The sequence below is a fragment of the Varanus komodoensis genome, unplaced genomic scaffold (genome assembly GCF_004798865.1).
Source record: "Varanus komodoensis strain SLA01 unplaced genomic scaffold, ASM479886v1 scaffold11, whole genome shotgun sequence".
NCBI lineage: Eukaryota > Metazoa > Chordata > Lepidosauria > Squamata > Varanidae > Varanus > Varanus komodoensis.
Window position 1 is genome coordinate 2,447,745 of NW_025335317.1, and position 25,559 is coordinate 2,473,303.

Consider the following 25,559-nt stretch of genomic DNA (forward strand, 5'->3'; position numbering starts at 1 on the left):
ATGCAAACCCCCAAATCCTCTCTTTCGGGATTCTTCCCCGCCTTCCCCCTCCCCCAAATTTCCTTGTATGCCTCTCCTGGCTGGGTTTCCTTCTCCGTGCAATTGGGCAAGGGGGGCGGCGGAGGGGAAAGGGGTTGCGAGTGTTGTTGTGTGCCTGGCTCGGGTTGCTGCGGCCAGGAGGGAGAAGCCAGAGACGAGCCGGAGCCGGAGCCGGAGCGCGGCTGCTGCTGCTGCTGCCGCGCGATCGCCTTTCCTTCCCCGGGGCGGCGGCGGCGGCGGCAACATTCCGCAGGAACCGCTTTGCAGGAACATCCCCGAGCAGGGACACGGAGAGAGGTCAATCGGCAGGCGCCAGGGGGGACGAGCCCGCAGCGACGAGGTTAGAGCTGCGGGCGGGCGGGCGCGCGCGCGAGGCGAGGCGAGGGGAGCGGAGCATGCGAGGGGCTCTGCCCGGCGCGGCGCGACCAGCCGCCGCCGAGGTCCTGCGAGAGCGGCGCGGCTGCTCCCCGGCCTCCCTCCGAGGGGCTCGCGATTAGCCGTTGGGCGACTTTTTATTTTCTGCAGCCAGAGGCCCGTGCACGTGTTTACAGGCGCTTCTGCCGGATCCGTGCGTTGCATCGCGTTGCGGTGCGTTGCATTGCATTGCAGTGGTCCGATGCATTTGGAGGGCGGGGGGAGCGGGAAGTGCTAGCAGAGGAGCGGCAGGCTTGGCTGGGAGAGCGGCGGGGAGGCTGCTCGTCGCTTCTTCGGGGGCGCCGCCTGCCCCCGCCCCGCAGGCTTCGCTCGTAATTGTTTTCTGCAGAAAAGGGGCGGGCTGGCGGAGCCCCATGTGCATTGCCTGGAGCCGGGGACCTGCAGGAGCGTGCGCACACCGCTCGGCTTGCGCGCCTCTGCATATGGGGATCATTGTCTTCCGCTGGCGCGCAGCTGCCGGGGCCCGGCACCGGAGGGAGGGGGGCTGGGGCATCGGGGGGGAGCGTGCTCGTTTCGGACCTCGCCCGACCGAGCGACAGCACGTGGCGTGAAACGCAAATGCTCGGGGGCCGCTTATTCATGTGTGTCGCGCGCCCTCCCGCGCGAGGCGCGCCGAAGCCGCTCCCGCCCCCGCCCGCTCCCCTTGGCCGATGGGCCGCCGCGCCGGCCCCGCCAGCGAGCAAACTTCCGCGGCAGGAGGGAGGTTAAAGGGAAAAAGAACGGGGCGGGCAACCAGCTTTGATCGGCAGCTCCGTGCTGCCTATCGGAAGCCCCTCTCGTGCTCCCCCTTTCCATGTGTAATTGTCCGCCAATGGCCATCGAGGAGGCATATTCGCCTTGGGGGCGGGCCCGAACAGGCCTTGCCAGCGGCGCATTTTTTCCTTCGAGCGGGGAGAGGTGCGATTTACGCGGCTCCTCCGCCAATGACCTGGCCCAGCGGGAGTGTCGGGGCGCCGGGGTGGCCGGGCGGGATGAGGACGGGCAGGACGCTGGCCAATGAGCGCGCGGGCGGAGCCGTGGGCGGGGCTTCGGCGTGCCTTGGCGGGGGAGCCGGCCGGGCTGTCATCCAGTGTCATGTCGGACGCGCTGCGGCTGCGAGAGGGCGAAACAAAATGGCGGCGGCGGAGGGGCCGGCAGGGGGCGCCGCCGCCTCCGTCCTCCGCCGCCCTCGCGCAAGCGGGTGCTGGCCGCTCGCGAGGCGCGGGCGGCGGAGTCCCGCGCAGGCCGCCGAGTGCTCGCGGCGCTGCGCGGGGCGCGTCCTGACGGGCCTGCCGCACACGCCGCGGGGCCTCCTCTGCGGCAGCGTGCCGGGGTGGCGCCTGGCATTGCGTGGAGCCGTCGCGGCCCTCCCCGGCGGGGATCCTCCCGGGCCGTCACGTGTGAACGCGTGCAGACGGGCGGGGGCGGCCACGTGCAGGGAGCCTTCAATCGCATAAGGAGAAGGCGCTCCGGCTGCCGGGAGGGCCCCGCTGGGCCTTCTGCCGCCCTTCCATCAGGAGACGCCCTGCGGCGCTCGCCCTTCCTCGCTGTCCTCACAACAACCCCGTGAGGCAGGCCGAGCAGGGAGAGGAGCGGGACTGGACGAGAGCTTCGGGCTGCGCTGGGCGTTATCTACTCGTCGATTAAATGATTGCGTAGATCCCGGTTGGCAGCAGGGAAGCCTCGAACTGGGGTCACCGGGATCCCACGTGCGCCCACCCAGACACACGTCTTGCAGTATGTGCTTTGTTGGATGTCTCATTCCTGGCTTTATTTCTGTGCCTCTTCTAAGTTGGTAGCTGGATGTGATGCCAAAGGGAAGGCGGCTTTAAGATGTGGGTACACCTTTTCACATGTGCGTGTCAGCCCCCCCCCATGTGCTGAATGTGCACATGTGTGTGGGGTCAGTGCTTTGCCATTCTGACTTTAAGGATTGTTCAATCAGACCTTGTACACCCCATAAATTACCGGGATGTGCCCCATACCCTACAACCTTCAGCCCTCCTGTCCCAAAGTGATGATAAGTAGATAAGTAAGAGAAGAACTTCCAGGGGAAATCAGTCAGATGCTTTTCTGCTTTCACAAGCTTGGATTCAGCTTGTTCAAGGGGGTCTCCCTGCCTCCTGTAAGCCCCCCACTCCCAGAACAGCTTTAGTGGCACTGTGTTCTTGCATCAAAAGCAATTGCACACATGTATCAGGCCACTCTATGGCAATTTATGGGAAAAAAAAACCAAGTGCTTTTCAGTCATATTCTAACTAATATGTAAATATCCCACCAAAATATTCTGAGGCAGTTTTTCCCAACTTGATACCTTAAAGGTGTCCCACTAAGCTCTGCCATGCCACAGCATGGCCGCAGGTTCAAGAATGCTGGCTGAACATCACCAAATCATTAATGCTACATAAAAGTTAACAGGATTAGAATTTTATCTGAAAAGAGGAGTGTTCCACAACTTTGGTTCCTTCATCATGAAGGACCTCTCCTTGGTAGCCCACCATTTCATTTTAGCTTGCTGGGCAGGGGGACAGAAGGAGGTCACTAACAAAGTTAATGTAGATGCTTAATGCAGGTAATGTGCAGAAGGGTCACAATGTTGATTTCTCACATAATTGCTATATATGTGGAGACAAGCAGCTGAACAAACTGGCTGTGTAGAAAAATTTTAATCCAAATTTATATCAGAGTTCTGTCTCTGGTGTTAAATGTATGATGGCTCCCTCACACATAAAACTGATCTGTTTCTGCCACAGATCAAAGGACTATGTATTATCTCGACTGCTGTACAGTTCTAGATCAGCAGTAGAAAAGGCTGGCTTCTATGTAAGCCTGCTTGAGTTTTAAGATCTTGGAGGAGGAGCTTTTCTTGGTACTGTTTACTATTAGAGGCAGACTTGGTGGGGTGTGGCGAAAGGGCCTTCTCACTGCTTTTCTAGGCTGTGGAACTCCTCTCTGCTTCTTCCAGCAAGCAAATACATTTTTATTCAGGCAGGCCATTGACATATAAACTAGTTATTGCCAAAAGGGGTTTTAATTGGTCGGTGATGTTTATCTCGTATATTGTTGCATTTTAGCATATTTTTAATGTTAGGTTTAATGACAAGTTTTTAGCTTTAAAGTCAGCATAAGACAAAATAAGCAATTAAATAATCAAGATTTGTTGTTAGTGTCCTTCAATGTCATTTCTGTTGGAAAGGTGAGATGGTAAATAAATAAATGCTGAAGTTGTGAAGTGCCAATTGTATGTATGTGAATTAGTCTTCTGGTTTATTTCATGGCCAGCCACGTTGGTAATGGTGCAATCTTTTTCTTACTAACATGCATAGGATTGCCCTTAGTTTCTCAGCTGTTGCTCACAAGTCCAGCTTTAGATGTCTTGTAAATGTGGTAGGATAGTTCAACTTCCAGATACAAAGTAATGCATCTTAAGGGTGTAACATAGACAAGCAATCAGAAGCCCAGTTTCTGTTCCTGTCCTCCAAAGACTTTCTGGACTCTGTTTCATTTTAATGTTAACCGAATAAGTGATGCCCCACACCCTTCCCAAACTGACTGACAAACGTGAATATCACTAGATGGGGAACTTGGAATGCACTGATCATACCTTTGTAGGTTCCTCACAGAAGGGCTGTATTTGGGAGTATTCCCAGAAATAACTAGTTGATTTTATTGATTCTATAGATGTAATTCTATTTATCATTACCAGGTATAGATATTAAAAATCCTTTTTTAAAATCCCTTTATAAACTTCATGCCTTGAAGAAGAGAAACACAGAAACAGAGCGAGTCAGGAGAGGCCTCCCGGGCCATCTAGTCTGACCCCCAGCTCCAGCTGGCTCCGCTCACAACATGCCCACCATGTGCATGTCCAGCCTATCTTTGAACACCCACACTGATCGGGCCTCAACCACGTCCCGTGGAAGCCCATCCCATACCCTGGGGGTCCTAACTGTCAGGAAGTGCTTTCTAGCATCTAGATGGAACCTGGGGTGCCTGAGCTTTGCTCTGTTGGAGCGCGTCCTGCCTTCCTCTGCAGGGGAGAACAGGTGTCTTCCCACCTCCGTGTGACATCCCCTCACATATCTGTATGTCGCCAAGACTCCCAATGTGTTCTGATGTCAGGCTTAAACTAGCTGATTTTTTTTTAATAAGGAAAATGGACGCTTTTGAATGTTTGAAAACTACTTCAGGTAGCAAGTTATCAGACCAGAATGCAAAACTCCAGTGTTCTCCAAGTACAATAACCACTGTTTGTTTTGTCTTATGTGTTGCATTTTATGGGACAGACAGCCGCAACATTCTGGTCATATACTTCATTCAGATATGGTGTAAAAGCCTTTCAGCTTTTATTGAAATGATTAGTCTCAGGAAAAATGAACTTGCATCCTTTATCACACATTTGGGACATTTCCCTCAAAACTCAAAGAAAGTTCCCCTTTCAGGATTACAGAGGAGGTTTGTGCCTCTGCTGATTTTCCTAAGCCCTGTCAATTCATGTCCACAAGAGGCAACCACTGTAGGCTGAAGATTTTAGCAACTGTAAATGAGTTAAAATGCTTGTTTCTGGAATAGGGCAGGTTGGCATAGCTCACATCAGGGAGTTCTGCTGACCTGTCCTAACTTTTTAAAAAAGCATTTCCACTCATTTCACACATTCCACTGGGAAGTGTAAGAGGTCAGCTCTGCTTACATAGTGGAATCAGCAAGATCTCTTCGCCCCCTTGCAAAAGCTTCTGCAACTTGAAAGAGAGTTGTGGTGGTAAACATTCTGCTGGATTCTACCCAAAGAATTCAGTAACTCTTCTGTGATGTGACAATTCTGTGCAAACACATGTAAAAATTAATACCAATAGCATATACTTCCCTTACATTATTCAAATGTAAAGAAAACTAAAGATACACAGTAATACATTTATGCAACTCAAAAAAAATGCTGTGCATGATATACTTAGCAACCATTTATCTGCTTTAATGGAGGTTAATTCTCTTTCACAGGTTGTTAGGGTACCTTCATTTTCAATGTCACTGACTGTTAAGTTTTATATACTCAAAGAGTAGGGAGCGTATGCATGTATGTATACTTAATGCTAACTTACCTTACCTTTGAAACTGCCAAGTTCACCTTGTATTATATTTGTAGTTGGTATCTATTTGTTTTTATTAATGAACTTAAGAAATGGAAGATTTTCCATGGAAAAATAAAACACTGGAAACATTTCCTCTGCCTGCACTGTTTGGGGGTGGGCAGCCATGGAGGTTACCCCCCAAGCCATGGAAGTTACCTTCTCTCGCTTTGTTTAAATAGAGCATTTGTATCTAAGTAGGGTTTAGATCCAGCAAGGTGCCTATGTTAAAATCAAACATGTCTTAGCATAATTTGTTAGCTGTGCTGCATAGCAGTTGAAATGTCTGCCCTTGGAATTCAGAAGCCAGCAGGATTTTGGCTTCTTTTCAGTATCAAGTCCTTCAGAATGAGGAACTGAAATATGCATAGATGTTGACTGACAACATTGCTTGTGGGTCAGAGTTTGGCTTTCCATCTGTGTTCAAGGAATCTTGGATTCCTTGGAAAACTTGGGAGTTCCTTAGATGAGCAGTAATGGCGGATGAAGTTCTGTGAAGCACAGCTTGTTTAGTGATACAGCTTCCTCAGTGTGCCTACACACCGAGGCTGGGCTGTACCCCAGCACGCACGTCAGGTTCACGAATCGTTTCTGAGTCTCCTGCACTTTCACTTGCCCCATGTGAATTAGGTACGCACCTTTAGAGCACTCTGCAGTATTCTCTGCAGTTCTCAAGTGTTCCTCAGCAGATACAGTGATATGGAAATAGGTTCTTTGAAGACAGAACATTTGAGGATTGCTGCACTGGATTGATTGGCATGATTAGACTTCAAACTAGACAATGGGTTAGCGTTTGACAATAAGCTTCTTCTTTGGTTTTTGATGAATTTAAAATGTTTTTGTAAAGTTATGTTTTGATGAGGTTCTACTTTGGAGTAATTATTTGATGCTTGCAAGCCCAATCAGGCCAATAGGCTTTGCCTTTGGAGCCTGTGCAGAATCCAAGCTTGGCATTAGCATTGGGAATGTTGTTGTACTTGGGAATGTTGTTGTACTTGGGCAAAAATAGGAAGCCTAGGATCACCTGAAAGCCGGGCATTGGAAGACGTGGGACAGGTGTGCTTAGAACACAGTCGCGTTTACGTCTGAGCAGGCTTGCTTAGTACCAAGTTAATGAAAAGTGGATGTATAAAATTTCAACTATGAAGTTGCAAGGATGTCAAAGTAAAGCTCATGGATCTTTATAACATTTAAAGAGGTTTTGAACTGTTGCCTAATATCAAATCTGGAGTGCAAGTTTAAGAGGAGAATGTGACCCTTTTTCCTGTGCAGCATACATTTCATAAATTTAGTTAGTATCTTCAGTATACCGCCTAAGCATGTAAGATGCAATTCCTTTAATAAAATGGTATATATAAACAATCTTCTATTCCGTAATGAGACTAACATGCTCTTTTTTGTCAACTCGTAGACTTCTGTGAAGACCTGAAGATACTGCCCAGGCAAAGATTCGTCAAAACTGTGGAGATGTCTTTCATCTGGTATAATAGAATGTTGGCCGATTAATGTTTTTTAAAATAATGTTTGAATCATCCCAGGTTTTTCTGGTATCCTAAGGATAGATTTATGAATTGGTTTTACAGAGTGTGAAGAAAAGCCCATTTTTCCTGTGGCGAATATTTCTTGAAGGGATCAGTAATAGGACTAGAGAGAAACTCTATGGGTAACACTTGTTTTTGGGAAATTATTGGTTAACCATGGTAAAACTTGCTAACCCACTTTACACTGAGTGGATTCTTGAAGCTATACAAAAAGTCAAAAGGCAGAAGCAGAGGCCATCTGAAGAGAGAATTTGTCATGCAGTCTGTGCATCCCATGGATTGGATAAGAAGACTGTTTCTGAGCAGTTGGAACTAAGTGTTCAAGATGGTTCTATTCTCAAAGTTACCAACAAAGGCCTTGCTTCCTACAAGGACCCAGATAATCCAGGGCGATTTTCATCTGTTAAATCAGGTGACCTTCCTAAACCTACTAAAGGGTCTAGGGTAGCTTGCAATGAACTTCGGAATGTGGATTGGAATAAACTCCTGCGGAGAGGAATTGAAGGACTTCAGGAAACAAATGGCTCTTCCCTCAGAAACATAGAGAAATATCTGAGAAGTCAACATGATCTTGCAGGTATTTTCAACAACCCCGTTTTTCAGCGGAGATTACGACTGGGGGCCAAACGTGCTGTAAATAATGGAAGATTATTGAAAGAAGGACCGCAGTATAGGGTGAACTATGGTAGCCTGGAAGGCAAAGGAGCATCTAAATACAGTTCATTGCCCGCATCTCTCCCACCTGTGAGTCTTTTGCCTCATGAAAAAGACCAGGTAAGTGTGAAGTATATTTTCGCAGGTGTGTCAATCTGTATGTGCATTAGGAAATGTTCTTAATATATGTTGTGTTTGAGTAAGTTTCATGTCGTACTAGTAAGCTTGTTTGCACTCAGGATTCATTTACTGTTTAGAATTTTCTAAGGTGTGTAATGGTCACAACTGCTGACTAGAACAAGTGTCTTGCTTAGGACTGAAGTTCAGTATTCGTATCCACTGAAGCTAAAGTAAAGTTTGGAAAGCTTAAAAAAATCCCTATAATCTTATGTGTCCACATGCACTGAAATAAAATGTGACTTGGTAGACAAGTGATGCTTGTCCTGTTGTAATTAGGAGATGCTCAGAATTCAGGAATGTCATCATACATAAATAGCTGTAGCAAATGTTACGTTGCTGCTGCTGACTTTGGAAGATACAGTGGTATGATACATGGGAATTCAGGCTGTGCAGACTTTAAAAAAACCTTTTAGATTCAGCTTGTGCCTTAATAATCCCTTTTAGCTTTTGAAACCTTGAAGGATCTTCTCACATTCTATTGTTCTGTGCATACTAGATGATTCATTTCTGTTTCTGCAATATTGCACTTGCTTCCAGCTGTGGAGTTTAATGGAATACTGAATCCCTTAATACTGATCAAAGTTGCTGATCTTTCTCCCTGTGACATTAAAGTATATATTAGAAGAAAGCAGCAGTGGCACGAAGAAATGCGATAAGAGGCTCCCTTTAGTTATTTCTCAGTGGCCTATTCCTATTTTTAAGTGTTAATTGCAAGGTAATTGTTATGTAGTGGATGGTGGGATTTCCATTCCAGTTCTTGTCATGATAAGTGGGTTAGCAGCAGGTTCATCAGGTTCATTTGCTGGAGCCCACAGTGCCAGAGGAACACTTCGTGAACGTCTCAGTGCCACCCATTTAATTCCTCAGCACCCTTCCGGAGCGCTGTGGGTAGACTGCATCCTGTCTCTAGGGTCCCATCTTATTTCCAGGCTTCCCTGGAGGCTGGTGCAGTATCAGTTGTTTGTGAACTCAGCGTGAGGGGAAACGGGTTATTACTGTTTAACCTGAAGTTGTATGTGTCCGTCCTACCCCCACTCCTCAGTCCACTGAAAAAGTCTGTGATGGAAGCTAAGGGAGCTTGGAATGTATCCTTATTCTTGAAATTATTATAGCATGAAATGAATTTGGTTCTTGTAGGAAAACTTGTAATCTGGTTAGTGCAGGAAAATACATGTAAACTGGCCAGTGCTGCTTAACAAGAGTCCTTTTTTCCCTCAAGCTAAATAAGTAAGATCCTAAAGGCTGGTGTTAAGCTAATTCTAAAGCATGTAATGTGTGACCATAGGCGAAAGTCAGTTATACCTAGGAATCTTCCAGAATGCACTTCTGCTCTACATAAATACTTTGTGGCCTTTTCTGTTTCTTCATTGTTCTGTATTCTTTTGTTTTGTTCAAAATGAGAGCCTCTGGGTGTAGTTTGCTCTGAAAATGGACTGTCGGGTATTGATGCACGTTTTGCTGCTTGTGAGAATCAGCCCTCCTGCATATGTAAAGGCTTAGACTGTGCACTCTGCCTGCACCCTGATGACTCAATTTGGATTGCTCCCCCAGGTTCCTGACCTTGTTGTATTGAATGGCAAGGTCTGGAGGGAAGTTTTGCTACTATTGCTTTTGCTGCTGATGTCATTTTTCTCCTGCCCAGTAGCTGGAGCACACTCTCTCTTTCATAAAATACAATAAAGGACTGTAAAATTTGACAAATACAAACTTTAAAAAAAAACAATTAAAGCAGCATGCAATGAAGGGTGGCCTTGTAAAAACTCTTCAGCCCCTGGGATATCCAAGCCTCCATAAAAGGCCATCTTAACCTGATGGTAAGATTATGGGAGAAAATGACTGGGTTGGTGCCAAGTGGGCCTCAGTGGGGAGGCCATTCTATAGATAGGGGCCCCCACAGAGAAAGTGCTCCCTCTTACTGCTTCCCTCTGAGCCTTCCTCAGAGCTGGTCCTTGGAGGATGGCATGAATGTTGCATATAGTGTCTGTGTGAATTATGGTTGGGAGAGGCACTTTGCCAAGCACTGTAAGATTTTGAATGCATAAGATTTTGTACCATCTTTCCTCATTTATGCTTAGCTTTATAAAGGTTTAGGAAGAATTAGTAGATTTTCCAGAGAGCACAATTGGATGCAAACCACACCCAATGCACTTGGCTGTATTTCTATTCATGGCAGCAGCACAGCTCACTTCAGGTTTTTGAGGGCCCTTGGCAAGGCACCATCCACGGGCTGCACCTCACATGGAGTTTACTATCTCACCAGGTGCTGCTCTTTGATGCTGAACCACTTCTGCATCTTTGCTGTCACTCTTGACAGGCAGAGAGCTGGTAAGCAAGCAGGCAGTAGTGTCTGCTCCACCTCCAGCTGATCACAGTGTTATCTGGGTCAGAATGAGAGGGTGGTGGTGAAAAAGAGGGGCGACTCCAGGGATCTTTTGTCAGGAAACCTTGCTGGAGGAGGCTATATTGTACAAAGGATCAGCCACATGTTACAGGCTTCTGGTGTGATCAAATAACTTGAAGGGGCCTTTTGTCCCGCAGCTTTTTCCTTAAGAACCTTGCTTGTTTATTAACTCACACAAACACAACCGTTTTATAAACATGAAGTTCTTCAACCTGGGACACATGTAGACAATCTGACTTTCTCCATATGGTTTGGGCAACAAGTACCATTATCCTTGATGGTTGGCCATGCAGTAGGCTTTAACTATTACTGTAAAATACCTTTAGCTAGCAGAAAAGGCCACATAAAAATATGTCGAGTATGATCTGAAGGCACCTAAGGTATCCAGCATCTTGAAGCCAAGCAGGTCTGGGCCTGGCCTGAGCTTGGAGGGGAGAACCCCTGGGAACTGCACGGAGCAAGCTGGAGTTCCACCATGGGAGAAAAGTGGGGAATGCATGAATAAAATTCTACTTTCTTAGTGAGAAAAAGCTCTAAAGATGCACTTTTTCTTTTCTGGTTTTTTTGGGGTGGTGGGGGAGAGGGCTATCATGTCCCCCTACCTTTTTACATCTTGACTCCCTTAGACAACTCTGTCCTGAAGGATGGGGCCATATCCAGGAAAGCACTTGGGTTATTAAAGAAGTCATTACTTTATAAATGTATTAGTTGCTATTAATTAAAATCTCTCCAAGTCACTTAAAAGAAGAGAGAGACTTCCATAAAAGCAGTTATAATAAATTTTATTCAGTGACTGTTATGCAAGAACTTGGCCTATTCAGCAACATTTGCAACTGCCAAAACATAGCACATAATTTTAAATATTAATGAAAGATATGGATGTGTGACTCTAACCTTGCACATGTTCAAATTTAATTGTGTGATGTTGACGTGATTTTTTGTTTAGTTTACAGTAGATGTTCATGTGAACAAAATGTATCCTTTCAGAGTAACTGTGACTTCAAGGCTTAAAAAATATAACATAGCTGCACCAGAATTTGGGGAGGGAGGAGTTGATGGGAGAGGGAGAATGGTCTAATTCTTCTACTTTGCAGTGGTCCTGGTGCAGATTGCTCCCCTGAAGCTACTATTAACCACACAGGTACAAACATGCAGGATTAAGGTTTTCTCCTTTTGTAGCTAACAACTCTTCATGGGGGGGGAGGGGGGAAATGGATTGAAGCTGCTAAGTGGGGGGAAGATCCCCTCCTCAAATCTTGTGGCTCAAATCCTGATCCCTGTAGCAGCTGCTTTTACCAAAAAAAAAAAAAAAAAAAAGTGTTAGGCCAGCAAAACATGGCATTCTGCTGTTAGATTTTTTGTTTTTGGATGATGCTTATTTTGGCAAGCTAGTATTAAAAGGCTAGCCTTTAAAAATATATTCATCACACAATAGAGAAAATAAATCTGCCAAATAGTAGATTTCAATTTTGGGAAGCTTACCATGTAAAAATGTTTTCTTTTATGTGTGTGTGTTGCGGGGTGTAAGTATTTGCTGTGCTCTTTATGCAGAACATCACTAAGGCATCTGTTTGATAAACAGGAGCGATCAGTGCTGCTTACCAAGTCATCAGCTCACAATGCTTGAAAAATTTGAAGTTCACCTTTTTGCCTTTTTTTTCCCTTTAGAGCTGTTGCTAAGATATAAATGTACACTGACATGAGAGCATGTCAGCATGCTTTTAATTGTTTTAGAAGCAGTTAGGCCTGTCGCTTTGCAGATGGTTAGGAACTCTTCATAGTGGGTGGATGTGTGCTGATTATCTCATTGAATTAAGGTAACCTTTTGTCATTCATTGAGTCCTTCAGTTCAAGCACAGAGCAGCTGCTCTAGGGTCTCTCAACCCCCTTCTTACTGGTGCATACAAAGATTATGCTAAAAAATGTCCTGGGTATAGTGCCAGGTATTCAGCCTGGCACAGAATAAAGCAGTTGCTTTACACTGCTGTGGTGTGCATGCGTATGATTGATAAAAATGATGTGGAGGTGCCAGCATTGGGCTAAGTGTTAGCATTTGAGGATTCCTGTTCAAAATAATTTGCAAGCCAAGTAAGCCAAATCTCTGAATCAAAAGGAAGTTTTAAAGAAAAGATAGAAGACTGAAATTTCTCTTAATTGTGCAGCTTTATACTGGTGACATTTCCAGGACTTGCTCTGTCTCAGACTTTGTAAACTCACATTATGAAACATACCAAAATTGCTTTTAGAACTTAGCATAATAGCTGTGCACAAGATTCCAGTAAATATCATAGGGGAAAACAAGGGAAAAGTTGGTATTATGAAAGTTTTGTCACAGTGTCTTCTAAGTCTTCCAAGTGTTCATCATGAATATTTCCAGTTTCTGTATTCTTCAGGAATACTATAGCCTCTTGATGGCAATAAACAAGAGTGCCTGGCATAAATTTGTATACAGGTAGCCGTGTTAGTCTGTTGCAGCAACATCAGCAGTCTTGTGGCACATGGAAGACATATCTGAGGAGCTAGGATATATCCATGGAAGTTTGTATCAGAAGAATTTTTGAACCTGGTGGCACAGTCCTATTGCCCCTGTGGTAGATGTTCATCTCCCTCATCTCCCTCTGTACAAGCATTCGGTGGCAGGGTTGAGGCAAGGGGGCAGTGATATCTGCCATCCCCCATGCTCTACATACTCTCTGGATGGCCCTCTAGATCTAGTTGAAGGAAGCAGGAGGGAAAAGGCCAGTGCATCTCTTGCAGCTGATGTAGCTTCACAACTCAGTCTTCCCTCTTTTGGCCCTGGCATGCCCACCTTTTATTCCAAGCCCCTGTTGTTAACTTGCGTGGGGGGGGGGGGTGCACCTGGCATGATTCTTTTTGTTCCAGTTGCAAGGTAGTGGGGTGGGAGCTCGGCCTTTGGAGTGTCAGCTCTGAGATCAAAAGATGATGGAGCTGGGGCTCTGCACATTTGTAAAATAAAATTGGCATGTCACAGGTATAAGACGTGGATGTGTTTGGCATAAAGTGGCTGATGAGGTTTAGATGGCATTCCCAGTTAATCTGTGATGAGCCCTGGTGCCTCTAGGCATCAGGTTGCATAGGCAATGCCCTGCCCTGCGAGGGTTGCAGTGTTCTGTAGACCAGGCAAACATGAGTTAAACCATCCTTGTATAACCGGTGCTCACTTGGCCCGTACAACTTTCTGAGCCGAGTTGCATCAAAATGGCAGCTGCACACGCCACCATCTCACCATGGATTAAATGCACATTCTTGACTGTTATGTAATGCAAGCAGCCTCATAGACTGGGGAGCTGATGAATGAATATGTTTCCTGAAAAATCTCTTCTTTCTTTACAAGAGGAACTTGAGCAAATCTTTTTTTGTCTTAACATTGCCTCAAAGGCTGCTATCATATCTCGCCTTAGTTTGCTCTTCACCAGGCCAGACCTAACCCAGTTCCTTCAGTCTCCCTTCAGAGAGCTTTGTTTCCAGATCCCTGATAATCTCCAGTGCCCTCCTCTGAACCTTTCTGTTTGTCAGCATTCTGCTTAGAGTGTGGAGCCCAGAACTGGACCGAACACAAGATGGGGCCTAACTTACCAAAGAGGGGGGATCCGGTACCGCAGTGTGATTTGGAAGCTGTATATTAATGCCATCTAAAATAGCATTTGCTTTTCTGCAGCCACATCACACTGTTGGTTTGTGTACAGATTGTCATCTACAACCATTTCAAGATCCAGCACTGTTGAGGCAAGTATCCTCCATCCTGTACCTGGGTATTCTTTTCTCTTTTCCAAGGTGGCAACTTGGCATTTGTCCTTGTTGAATTTCATTCTGTTACTTTCAGTCCATTGCTTGAGCACCTCAAGAATTTTGGAATTTTGTTTCTATCTTCCGGGGTATTAGTCATCCCACCCAATTTTGTGTCATCCGCAAAAGGTGCCAAGGCTTGACTGCTTCCTAAACTACCCCATTTGTTCATGTAACCCGGATGCTGGTTCCCTACTTCTGCAGATGTTAGAGACACGACTGTAACCAGGTTCTTCCCCAAATCTTGCTGTCTCTGTTTGGTTTTTGTAATTCTCCTTTCTTTCCTTGTCCCTCTCAGCTTCTGCCTTCTAGTCACTACCATGATGCTTTTTGTATTGTGCTCTGCCCACATTTCTTTCTCCTTTTTATACTCTGTGTTTAATTTTCAGGTGCTGTGAGGGTTTTTAAAAATGTTCTAATGTTTTGTATGTGTGGTTTTATATTTTGATTGTTTTTATTTTTGTATATTGTAAATTGTTCAGAGAACTTTATTACTGGGTGATGCACAAATACCATAGAATGATTGAATTTACTCCCTTCCTTAACCCCAACCCCCCTCTCCAATTCCGTTTAAATGAATATCTTCATTCCTTGGCTGCATCTTTCCTGGCTCATATTTCCTTTTATTGCCTTCCCATTGTCTTTGTCAATACTTTCTTCCTTGGTTTACTGTCTCCATTCAGTCTTTTGCTGCCCTGTTACTAGGACTGATTTATGTACATGTTTTCTGAAAACAGACTGCTTCCCCTTTTTGTCTCTTATCTTGCCTTCTTTTTACCTTGTCTTTATCTTTTCTTGACACTTTTTCTATATTATAAAACTATAGGCAATGTATGTTTGTTCTTAACATCATCGTACATCACTATGTTTTAAGCACTTCATAAATATTTGCCTGTTATAAAGTAGGTGGAATTTTGTTAGAGATATTTGATTGGTGTGTATGCATGCACCTTGGTGAATTAGGTAAATGCAATTTCTCCGAGAATGAATATGGCGTGCCTGTTGTATCATAGTTGTCACAAGCAGACTACAAGATTGATGCATGTGTTCCTATAGACTGCAGTCACAAGAGCTAAATATATTAATTTTTGGTACTTAACGGTAAATGAAGCTCATGATACTCTTCAGCCTAATCTATTACAGTAAAAGCTCTACCACTCAGTGTGTTGCTCTAAGTAATTCAGTTGCTTAAATCCAATTACTATACAATGCTTTTGAAATCAAGCTTGTGTTGGCTGCAGGGCAAAGCATTTTAAGCCTTGTCAGGACTCACTTATATGTACTGGTGTATATTATGAAGATTGTTTTAAGAGTGATTACTGTAATTCTAGAGCACTTAGCTTGTTGTATTTCTTAAAGAATAATGGAACTGGATAGATTGCTTTGAGAGGCAAGAATGTTCTCTCATAACTGAAGAGTGCATTTCATTGTACTGAGACTGAGATGTCACAAGCATCCTTTGTAAAGATTTTGTGAAATATATACTAATTTGAATTCCTGCTGGAAATTGTGTATGTGCATGTGTTCAGTCTCTTCCCAGCATTCCACTGGAACAGTATGAGAAAGTCTTATGAAATACTTTCTGCATTAAAGTGAAATGCATTATTAGGCAGTATTTTAAAATGTTATTTTAGCTGCCCTTTACTTCCATAAATAATTTCTAATAATTATATAAGGCAAGCAACAGTTTGGGGTAAGTGTAGTTCCCCTCTATACTGCACACACATCAAATCCTCCATGCATGTCATTACTAATTATGCAACATGTTAAAGTGGTCCATGTTTAGAAATATGTACACCAAATCAAGAATCCATCTAAGATATGAAAAATTAAATAAATTTGTCTAAATTTCAACCTGTGGACAAAAAAGGGAAAATCATGAGTTGAAGGCATCTTTCAGAAACTTACCCTCATTAATTAAAGAAACAAAATGGTAGAACTGTTGTTAATTTTTTTTTAAATGGTATTAATTTTATGTTATTCAAAGTTAATATGATGTCTCTTGTGGTCAGTGACAAAAAGTATTTGTTACAAAATTTAATTCAGTATTTGGTCAGTCCTGTTAGACTGGAGGCATATACTTCAACCTATTTTTTCAGGGAAGTTGATAATGAATTGTTGCTTGTAGTATATAAAACTCATTCTGTTGTTTATGGGAAAGAGTTGCTGCAGGGAGCTTTCTCTCTGCACTTTCACGGTAATTCTGACTATATGGAGAGTGGACTTTCTCTGTCCCCCAATACAGCCCTAAGTTTTGGACTGCAACATTGATGACTTTGCACTATCTATTATAACTTAGGTACCGTTCTGATTCAGTAGACTTCTTCTATATCTCTATAGAAGATGAATTAGAGAACAGTATATTTGTTATTGATAGATTTATGGAATTTAAAAATATCCATGATTTTGGAGAAAGCTAATAAATAGGTTTTAGTTTTGATTTTATTGTGTATGTTACCCTGGAAGCTTTGCAAATAGGGCAACTTGTAAACTGACAATAAATAGATAGTACAATGCATAATTTTCTAAATTATACATTGTGAATAATTCCCTTGTGAGAAGAGACCTGCACAAAGGGGATTTTCAGTCCCTTTCTCCTCTCTCCCCTGAATGACCGCTCTTCCTTTTGCTGGAGGGGAGGGCATCACAGGAAGTTGCAGTGAGGTGGAGGGAGAGTAAATTTACCTCATGTTAGTATCGTCTGAGTGGAGGGTTGTTGGACAAGTTAGGTCAGATCTGTGCATTGCCTTGAATGAAGAACAGTGCAGAGTAAGTAACTGTGAGTATGCAGTGCACAGCAGTGATCCCAAACGGGCATTGCAAGTTGTGAAACTTGCCCCAGTGTGCAGTGCCATAGAAGATGAAATGTTGCCTGGAGGGAAATCATTAGGACTTCCCGGTGAAACAGGATTTGTTACCAAACTTCAAGCTCTGCTTATGGTAATCTTGTCAGTTTTAAATGTTACTGCTGGTTGCATCACAGTTAAGGATCAACACTTTCTTCAACAGCAGAAGGAGTAACAGGGAGCAAGCCTGCTTTCCTGTGACCAGTTATAAAAGTTTTAGCTATGGCTAATTGACTGGTGGTCAGCAGGCAAAACAGCCCCAAAGGAAGACATGAATTGCAACAGTTATTTGCTTGAGTGCCCCAGATATGCACTTAAACCTGATATGTTTCAAGAGAATAATCATTCCATGTTTCTTGTTGGAGTTTTCTTCTTGAAAGAGTGCCCCTCATGCAGGGCATATGAAATGGCTATTGATTTTTGCACAGCAAGCTTCCAGTAAATTAACTATGTTTGCACTTTTGTAATAGTTCATCATATTTAACTTATACCCTGCCTTTCTACCAAAGTGACTTTCTAGTCTGTCTTTGGAAGCTGATCCCACCCACAACCCCCTTCTTCCCAAATCCCTCCCTGTGCTATATATGTATGTGGTAACCTTTTTCTCTCTATTTAGTGTTTATTCAAAATCTGAGGATGTAAACTTTTGGGGGACAAGTCCTTGGCTTTTTTGCATATCAGCTTGGATATTTATGGCATTACATTTAACATGTATTAGGGCGGTACATATTACAAGCAGATGCTTTAACTTTTTTGGATTGTTATGCCATGAGAACATCGTTAGAAATATCTAGCCTTTTAAATATATGATCATAAGTGGATTAGAAACTATTCCTTGCAAATTAAAATAAAAAGCACCTAAGATTTCTATTTGAACATGACAGCTGCTCAGTGTAATTACTGTTGGATCAAAATCTTTTTGTTGTTGGATAGAAATCTTTTTGTTGAACACTTGTTATCTAGCATAGTGATCTATCCAAGGAAATTAGATGAATGGAGAAAAGATCCTTATCAAAAGCAATTGGTTTATTTTTGCTGGAGGTTCTTCCTTTTTAACTTAAAGTGTTGTTAATTCTAATTACCTTGTGCATTAATAAAGAATACTCTTGCTGAAATATGCAGTGACCTTTCTGCTAGCAGTATAGATTTCATGACAAGATCTTTCTGAAAGCACTGGTATTCCTATAACCTGTGAGAGAAATGTGTGGAATATATTAATGATCTTCAAGTGATTTACAGTAACTTTATTCTTGGATAAAAACAGATATGAATGATTCTGTTTTAATATTTAATCAGGCTGTGAGCCTCTGTTGGCTTGTTTTAAGTTGACCTGACAGCCTTATACCTAGAAATACTTCAAATGAAATGTTGAGGGCCTGACCTTGTTCAAATAGTAGGTATGTAATAAGACATCAGTTTTGTGGAGCAATCATTGGCAAGGGACAACTGTTCCAGGGCTGAGTTTGCTTTCTGTTGCAGACGGAATATGTATATGCTCTCCTAAAATTTGTAATCCAAAAAGATAGAAATTAAAGATAAACCAGTTGTAGAGTTAAGGCTGTGTTTAATTCCTTTTGGTTTTTATGCAGTTATCCACATTGGTTTCATGCCTACACAAAGCCTTTTTTGAAGCAGTTTGATTTGGAATGTTATCTAGGAAGCTGGAGTACATACCTGTTCCCTTTTAAATCTTTTGTACATACAACAAGGAGAAGGGGTAAGCATCTTCCTGCTCAGTTCTTCTCTTGGTCAGGCAGGAGAGGGCAAGAGAGAAATTAGCTAGTTTTCTCATCTGCATACTTCACAAACAAGAGGAAGATCTTTGTTGCAAGTCCTTTACTTATGTCTGAGAGTTTGAAAGAGTGGTAGAGTCTTGATTTGAATAAGATGGGAAACAACAGGATTGATTCTTCTCTCTCTGAGCAAAGGACTCAGAAGAAATACAGTTTTCCCATGCTTATGATAGAATTTGGAGAAGGGAAGAAACTCCCGCTTCTTGCATTTTGCAAACTGTGATGCAGAGAATCTTTCTGAGGCCACTTTTGGAGTCCTTGTCACAGTCATTTGCACCTGGCAAGTGGAATTGTGAAGTCCCGGCCATACAGTACTTGCATTTTAGCTGTGCATTGTTGAAAGGAGTTGGACAGGAGAAAGCCTGGGAGTGGCCTTCAGCGCTACAGTAAGAGGCTATTGGAAATGGTTGCCCACGCCCTCTGGCTGTGTGAGAGAAGGTTCAGAGAGGAGAACGTCCAGACCATTTCTGCATGGAGACTTGTGCAGTTTTATATTCAGATGTTTCCACAGAGGCATATTAAGAGGATTTGTGTAATATCACAGTCTGCTTGCATATTTCTAACTAATCTGAAGCAATTAACTCTCTGCAAGGGAAGCAAGAGAGGCTTTACTTGGAAATAAAACCTTTTGGACCATTCCAAGAGTTCTTAGCAGCTTTTATCAAGATGCTGTTGCTCAAGACATTCTGCAAACAGGGACTTGCTGCTCATGATCTCGTTACAAGTACTGCTACTCTCTGCGCAGTCCTGGAACTTGACCAGAGAATTGCTATGCTAGCATCAGTCCCTTCCGGAAATGGGAGATCCTGCGACTTAACTTGTCATGTCATGCAGGAGAGGCTAATGTTACATGTGGGTAGCACAACGAGGGGTAGTTACAGTGTGAGTACTTTTATTTTTTAATGGCCACTTTACTTGTAGTAATACAAACCAAAACCACATTATGCCAAGCCTATGTTTTTCTCTGTGTGAAGCAGAGATTTGACACCCAGAGATGTCTGCTATTAGCTGCCACCAAGATAATTTGGGCCTCTGATCCATGTATTAACTGGTTACATAGTTGGTGAATAAGGGACAGCTTGAGAATATACTCAAGTGATGTAACTTTAGTATGCTTTATGTTAATAAAGACAAGGATTTCTTTTTCTCCACCCTCCTACACTTGAAACTGTATGTTCATGTTTAAAGCCTATGTGCCTGTTATTGACCAAATTTGACTTGAAGTTTTAGCAGTTGTCAAGAAAAATAATTCATTTATGAGCATATGTGAAATGTGTTTAACCTTTACTCAATACATATTTTCCCTTTGTGGTAGGTAATACAAATAACATCTGTCAAAGTCAATTAAAATGATGGAGGGCTTTCTCTAGAAAATGGAATATCATTTGTGTGGTATAATTTGGCTTACGTGGAATTACCAAGATTAGAGTTATAATCTTGTGTCCTGCATAAAGAAATTTATCCTTTAAGATTAGGACTTTCTTAGTAAATCTAGCTAACTTGGACAGCCAGCATATGTATCCTTTACATTTCTTAATTATTTTGTATTCTATATATGCATTGCCTCCCCATAAACAAATTCTGTTCATTTAGGACTTTTATATAATTTGTGTGACCTAGAAGTAATTTACTGTCCTTGGTGATAAAAAAAAGAAAAGAAAAGAAAGGTAGGGACTGGGGAGAGACTGTTGTGGAGCCTTCATGCTGATGATGTTTAGGTGCATCTGTTGAAGTATTGGGTGAGTGACTTTTCAGTGCTTAACTTTCTAAAATGAGATACTCTGAGGCTGAAGCCAGACCAGATGGGCTTGCCATGTGTAGGGGTTTATTTTGCTTAATCAAAACTGAATGAAAAGGACTTTAAAAGGTTATGCTCTTGGGGTTCAGTCCTGTAGTTACTGATTCATTAGCTGAAGGGTGGATCCTCAGTCCGCAGCTCAGAGTCATGATTTGCTGCAGGTTTTTACACTGAACTGACTGCTTCATATTGGGCAGGTTCCCATGTCGCTCTAACCCACACCGTGACTAAGTCACCATGGCTTGGCTGTTCACTGAACAACCCACAGTACTCACAGCAGTTATTCAGGCTTTCTGTCACTGTTTCCCCACATCTCTTCCACCAGCCCTCTCACTGGCTCCCATGTGTACCTGAGGCCTCTTCCCGACAGAACTAATCATTGCGTCATTCCCTGTATCAGCACCTTTTCTGCAGGTGGTTTTCTGGGGTTACTGGTTATTGCTACCCAGTCCCCCACCCCGATTGCCAAACTGCATGAATTTTTAGAGCACTTATCTGGAGCAGGCTTCCCTCCCCAGTATTTAATCCACCATCCTAATATTGCTCTCTTATTAATGCCCTTGTCAATTTCATCCTGCATTTCTAGGGTTGCCTTGCTAGCAAACTCCCTTTCAAAGGCTGCCTCACCTTAGAATCATAGAACAGTAGAGTTGGATGGGGCCGAGAAGGCCATTGGGTAAAACCTCCTGCTCAGTGCAGGACTCCAAGTCAAAGCATCCCTGACAGATGGCAGGCTGGCTGCTGCTTGAATGCCCTCAGTGTGGGGAGTTCACAGCCTCCCTTGGTAATTGTTTCCATTGTCCTATTGCTCCAACCATCAGGAAGTTTGTCCTGATGTTCAGCTGGAATCTGAATCTGAATTCTTGAGCCCCCTTTCTCACATCTTTCACTTTGGGTTAATCATGAAGCGATCCTGACTCTCCTTTGTATGACAACCTTTCAAGCGCTTACAGAGTGCTATCATATTCTCCCTAGCTCTTCTGTTAAGGCTAAAGGGGCTCAGTTCTTTCAGTCTTTTCTCACAGGGCTTTGTTTCCAGTCACCATTGTTGATGAATCACCATTGATCACCATTGCTGCCCTCTTCTGAACCTTTTCCAGTTTGTCTGCATCTTTCTTAAACAGTGGGGCCCAGAACTGGATGCAGTAGTCAAGATCCAAGCAGTCCTGAATAGAAGTAGTACTTGATGTGATCTGGAAATGATGCTTCTGTTACTGCAGTCCAGAAGAGCATCACACATTCCCTTATTTTCAGCTTGTGATTTACAGCAATTCCAAGTATCCCCCATTTTAGCATGTTGCATTTGGTTTCTTTTTCCTAGGTGCAAAACTGGACACTTGTCCGTATTAAGCATCATGGTCAATTTGAATTATCTTTCTGTCTTACAGTTATCCCACCTAATTCTGTGTTGTTTGCAAATTTAATAAGCATTTTCAGTATTTCCTTATCCAAAACATTATTAAAAATGTTGAAGAGCACTGAGCCTGGAACTGAACCCTGCAGTACCCCCTTGTTCTTGTTTGTGGTCTTTGTGCATCACACATATGGGATCTTTGCCTTTATTTATGACCAGCATGGTTATTTTTCTTTCTTATATACCATGTAAAATATCATATGTAACTGTTCAAGTTGAATCTACTTCTAAAGGAAAATGATTTTCTACCACTTTAAAAGGAACTTTATATTTTAAAGATTCCATACCCTCTAAAAGTAGGTAATGCTGCACAATTAGGCTTCTGTTGATGCTTTTATCAAGTGCACCAGCTAAAATAGTTATATTGGCTTGTAGCATTGATTATCTGTAAATTTTATATATGTACATACATTGCTGCCTTGGAAACAGATCCCTAATTTTTTAGGCAACACATTTTTAAATAACTAATAATCTGAACACACTTTTAAATAACTAATAATCTGAAAGAAGAAAGTGGAAAAGCAGGCTTGTAGGTGGAAACAAAAATCATGCTTATGGAAGAGTTACAGTGTCACAGTCAACTATTAAAAAATTGAAAAGTTGAAAGATTTTGCATACTTCAACTCAGTCATCAATTCAGAGAGAAACTGCAGCCAAGAAATTCAAAGAAGTCTGAGATTTGGAAGGGCAGCAGTGAAGGATCTAGAATAGGTCATCAAATGTAAGGCCATTTAACCAGAGAGCACAACCAAGATCCTTCACTCCACTGTATTCCTGATCACTATGTATGGGTGTGAAAGGTGGACAGTGAAGACAGCTGACAGGAAGAAAATTGATGCATTTGGAACATGGTGCTGGAGGAGAGCTTTGTGAATATCCCGGACCAAGAGAGAGACCAAATCAAGCCAGACCTTTCCCCAGAAGCTGACATGACAAAACTGAGGCTTTTGTTCTTCATGAGAAGGCAAGACTGACTTGCTGAAGAAGACAATCCTGCTAGGGAAACTTGAAGGCAGAAGAATAAAAGGAAGGCCAAATAAGAGATGGTTCGACTCCATAAGGGAGCCCACAGCCTTGCATTTAAAACAGCTGTGCAGCGATGGCCTGGGCAGGAGAGCTTTCCTTCACAAGACTGCTACAAGTCAGAGGCAACAGCACATGACAGTAACCATAAGAACATAATTCTTCAGCACTCTCCTCATTTCTTGAAAGTTAAGCTAGATTCACTCTAGACTATATATCAATTGGTGGAAATAAAAAAATCAGGAAAACAATCTGAGTTGCTAGGAAATGTTTGGGATTCAGGCAAATTAGCTTCAGTCCTGTGCACATTTTATTTGAAAGTAAGCTCTGTAGAATGTAAAAGTGGCCTGCTTCCAAGTAAACACAATTAGAACTGAGCCGTTATTAAGTAACTGCTTACCAAAGATAAAATAGTGATTTAAATAGATGTCTTGAGATTGGTAATAAGCTTAACTCGTGTGTGCCGGATCAGCTGCCTCATCCACTGATCACAAAAGAGAGAAAACTTGTTTTATACCCATCTGGCAGGTAAGGCCAGCACCTTGAGACCTGAGAGTATTTATTTATTTATTTAAAATATTTCTACCCCATCCTACACAAAAAAACATCTCAGGACGGCTTACATCAGACGACCTATTCGAGTAAGCTGGTATGTCAGCCATCAATTCTGAAGATGTAAGGAAGGCCAGAACACAGCACAGCCAATGACTTTCTAGACCATGTGCTCCTCAGCTGGCTGGCCTTCCTTCCAGCACCATATCTTCTCTACCCACAATGACAGCTCTCCACTTGGCCCACACTCTTCCAGGCATGAATTCAGGCCATATGGTGGGAACAAAGACCCCACCAAGAATCTTATTCTAATATCCTGCATTATTGGTGGAGGAGTCGTCAACTGAATGTTTCCAGGAACTGATCCACCCCTTGGTTCTTGCCCTTCAGCTTGTGCCCCTAGAAAGCTGGAGATATACCTGCAAGAAGTTGGCAGAAACAAATGCTCCTTCAAGGCAGGTCCCAGCCAACACTCTGACCATCTCTGCTACATGATGAATTTGAAATATTGTTTCATTTTTGTTTGTTTGGAACATTATCCTATTACCTCTCCTTTTGAAAACATTGCAAACGTACTATGTGTAGTAAAGGTAGGTTGTTTAAATTTTATATAATGATGTTTTTCTTTCTCTTTGCCCCCCACACCCCCACTATTTTATTGATACTACTTTTCGGGTATAGACTTGCACCTGCTATACATTGCTATCTTTGGCAGAGACTGGAAACAAGTCTGTAAAATTATGTAATGTCTGAAACTTTGTGTTCATGATTAATTAGGTTATCATAAAATGTGTTTTGTGTGTGGAATAACTGGGTCATAGTTTTTATGTGTTTGGCTGCGTACTAAAGCTTTCAGTCTGGATGTAATTATTCCACACTGTTTTCTTTTTAAAATGGTTTTCCGTATTGGTTTTTAGAACACAGCATTCAGTGTGTTCATTTAATAGGTTCAAACTAATGTAGTTGCAGCTATATTGATATTAGTAAATGTGAATACAGAATGTTTAAAGAGCTGTAGTAGGTTTAGCTTCTGTATTGCTATGTGATAATTTTTTTATAGCTGTACCCTTGTTGGTGTGGTTTAGATTTTTGTTTGGCTTGGATGGTGATTTGTGATGCTCTGGAATGTTGGCAACACTTTCTAAAATACAGCTCTACTTTGCTGTATTCCAGAACAGCATCTTTTGTACTCAAAGGTTTACGGTGTAATCCTGTGTATGTAGGGAAAAAGTCCTAGAACTCCCAGCACTGCTTAGCCATTAATTCTGATTGGAGTACACTGGCAGTTAAAGAACTTTTTTTTACTTAAAAACGCACAGGATTGTACTCTTGCTAAGTCATATATGAGATGGGTTAGCCGAAATAGGCTAATCATACAGTGACTGATTAGTGAATTGAGCTGTTTTTTTAGATGGTAATTCTGTTGCTTTCTTAAAGTACTGTACTCAGAAGTATTCTGAAAAACTACTCTGGTCTTTCATCTGGGATGCTTTTCATCATCTTATTGAAACAAAGAAGTCAGATGTCCTAGATGTAAGCATAGATTAGCAATGTTACCAAGCAAAAGAAAGTTAAGGGAGTTTAAAATAAACCAGGCCAATAGATGAAAAGATAAAGTGCATGATTGCTGAAAAAAATCAGTCCAGGACTCATGAAATTCAGGATTTCTGTTCCATACAGAATCTGGGAATATAATTTTGCTCCTAGAATTTTCAGAATAGGGCCAAAATGTTTTCTCCTTGACTAGGGCTCTGCAAATTCTGGCTAGTAGCTTGTAAACTATATTCTATTAGTCGCCATGATTCTGTAACATTACAGAAAACATTTTTAGAACAGATAGCCATTTCAGTAGATTTACTGAATTATATATTCAGAGAGATGCTAGGAGCTGAATGGGATATAATAGCTATAAATAAATTAATATTGATAACTAGTTAAATGAGTATGTTAATATTGGTAACTAGTTAAATGAGT

General features: G+C 42.6%; 1 protein-coding gene across 7 annotated transcripts in view; it reads left to right on the forward strand.

Moving 5' to 3' along the window:
• KAT6B (lysine acetyltransferase 6B) overlaps positions 1-25,559 on the forward strand; it is a 109,554-nt gene that overhangs the window by 16,081 nt on the left and 67,914 nt on the right. For 3 of the 7 annotated variants that reach the window (XM_044420244.1, XM_044420245.1, XM_044420246.1), the window contains exons 1-2: positions 1,804-2,190; positions 6,988-7,891. In XM_044420244.1, the coding sequence (XP_044276179.1) occupies positions 7,274-7,891 (618 nt within the window). In that variant the 5' untranslated portion in view covers positions 1,804-2,190; positions 6,988-7,273. The other 4 variants (XM_044420243.1, XM_044420239.1, XM_044420242.1 and 1 more) reach the window with 4 other exon arrangements.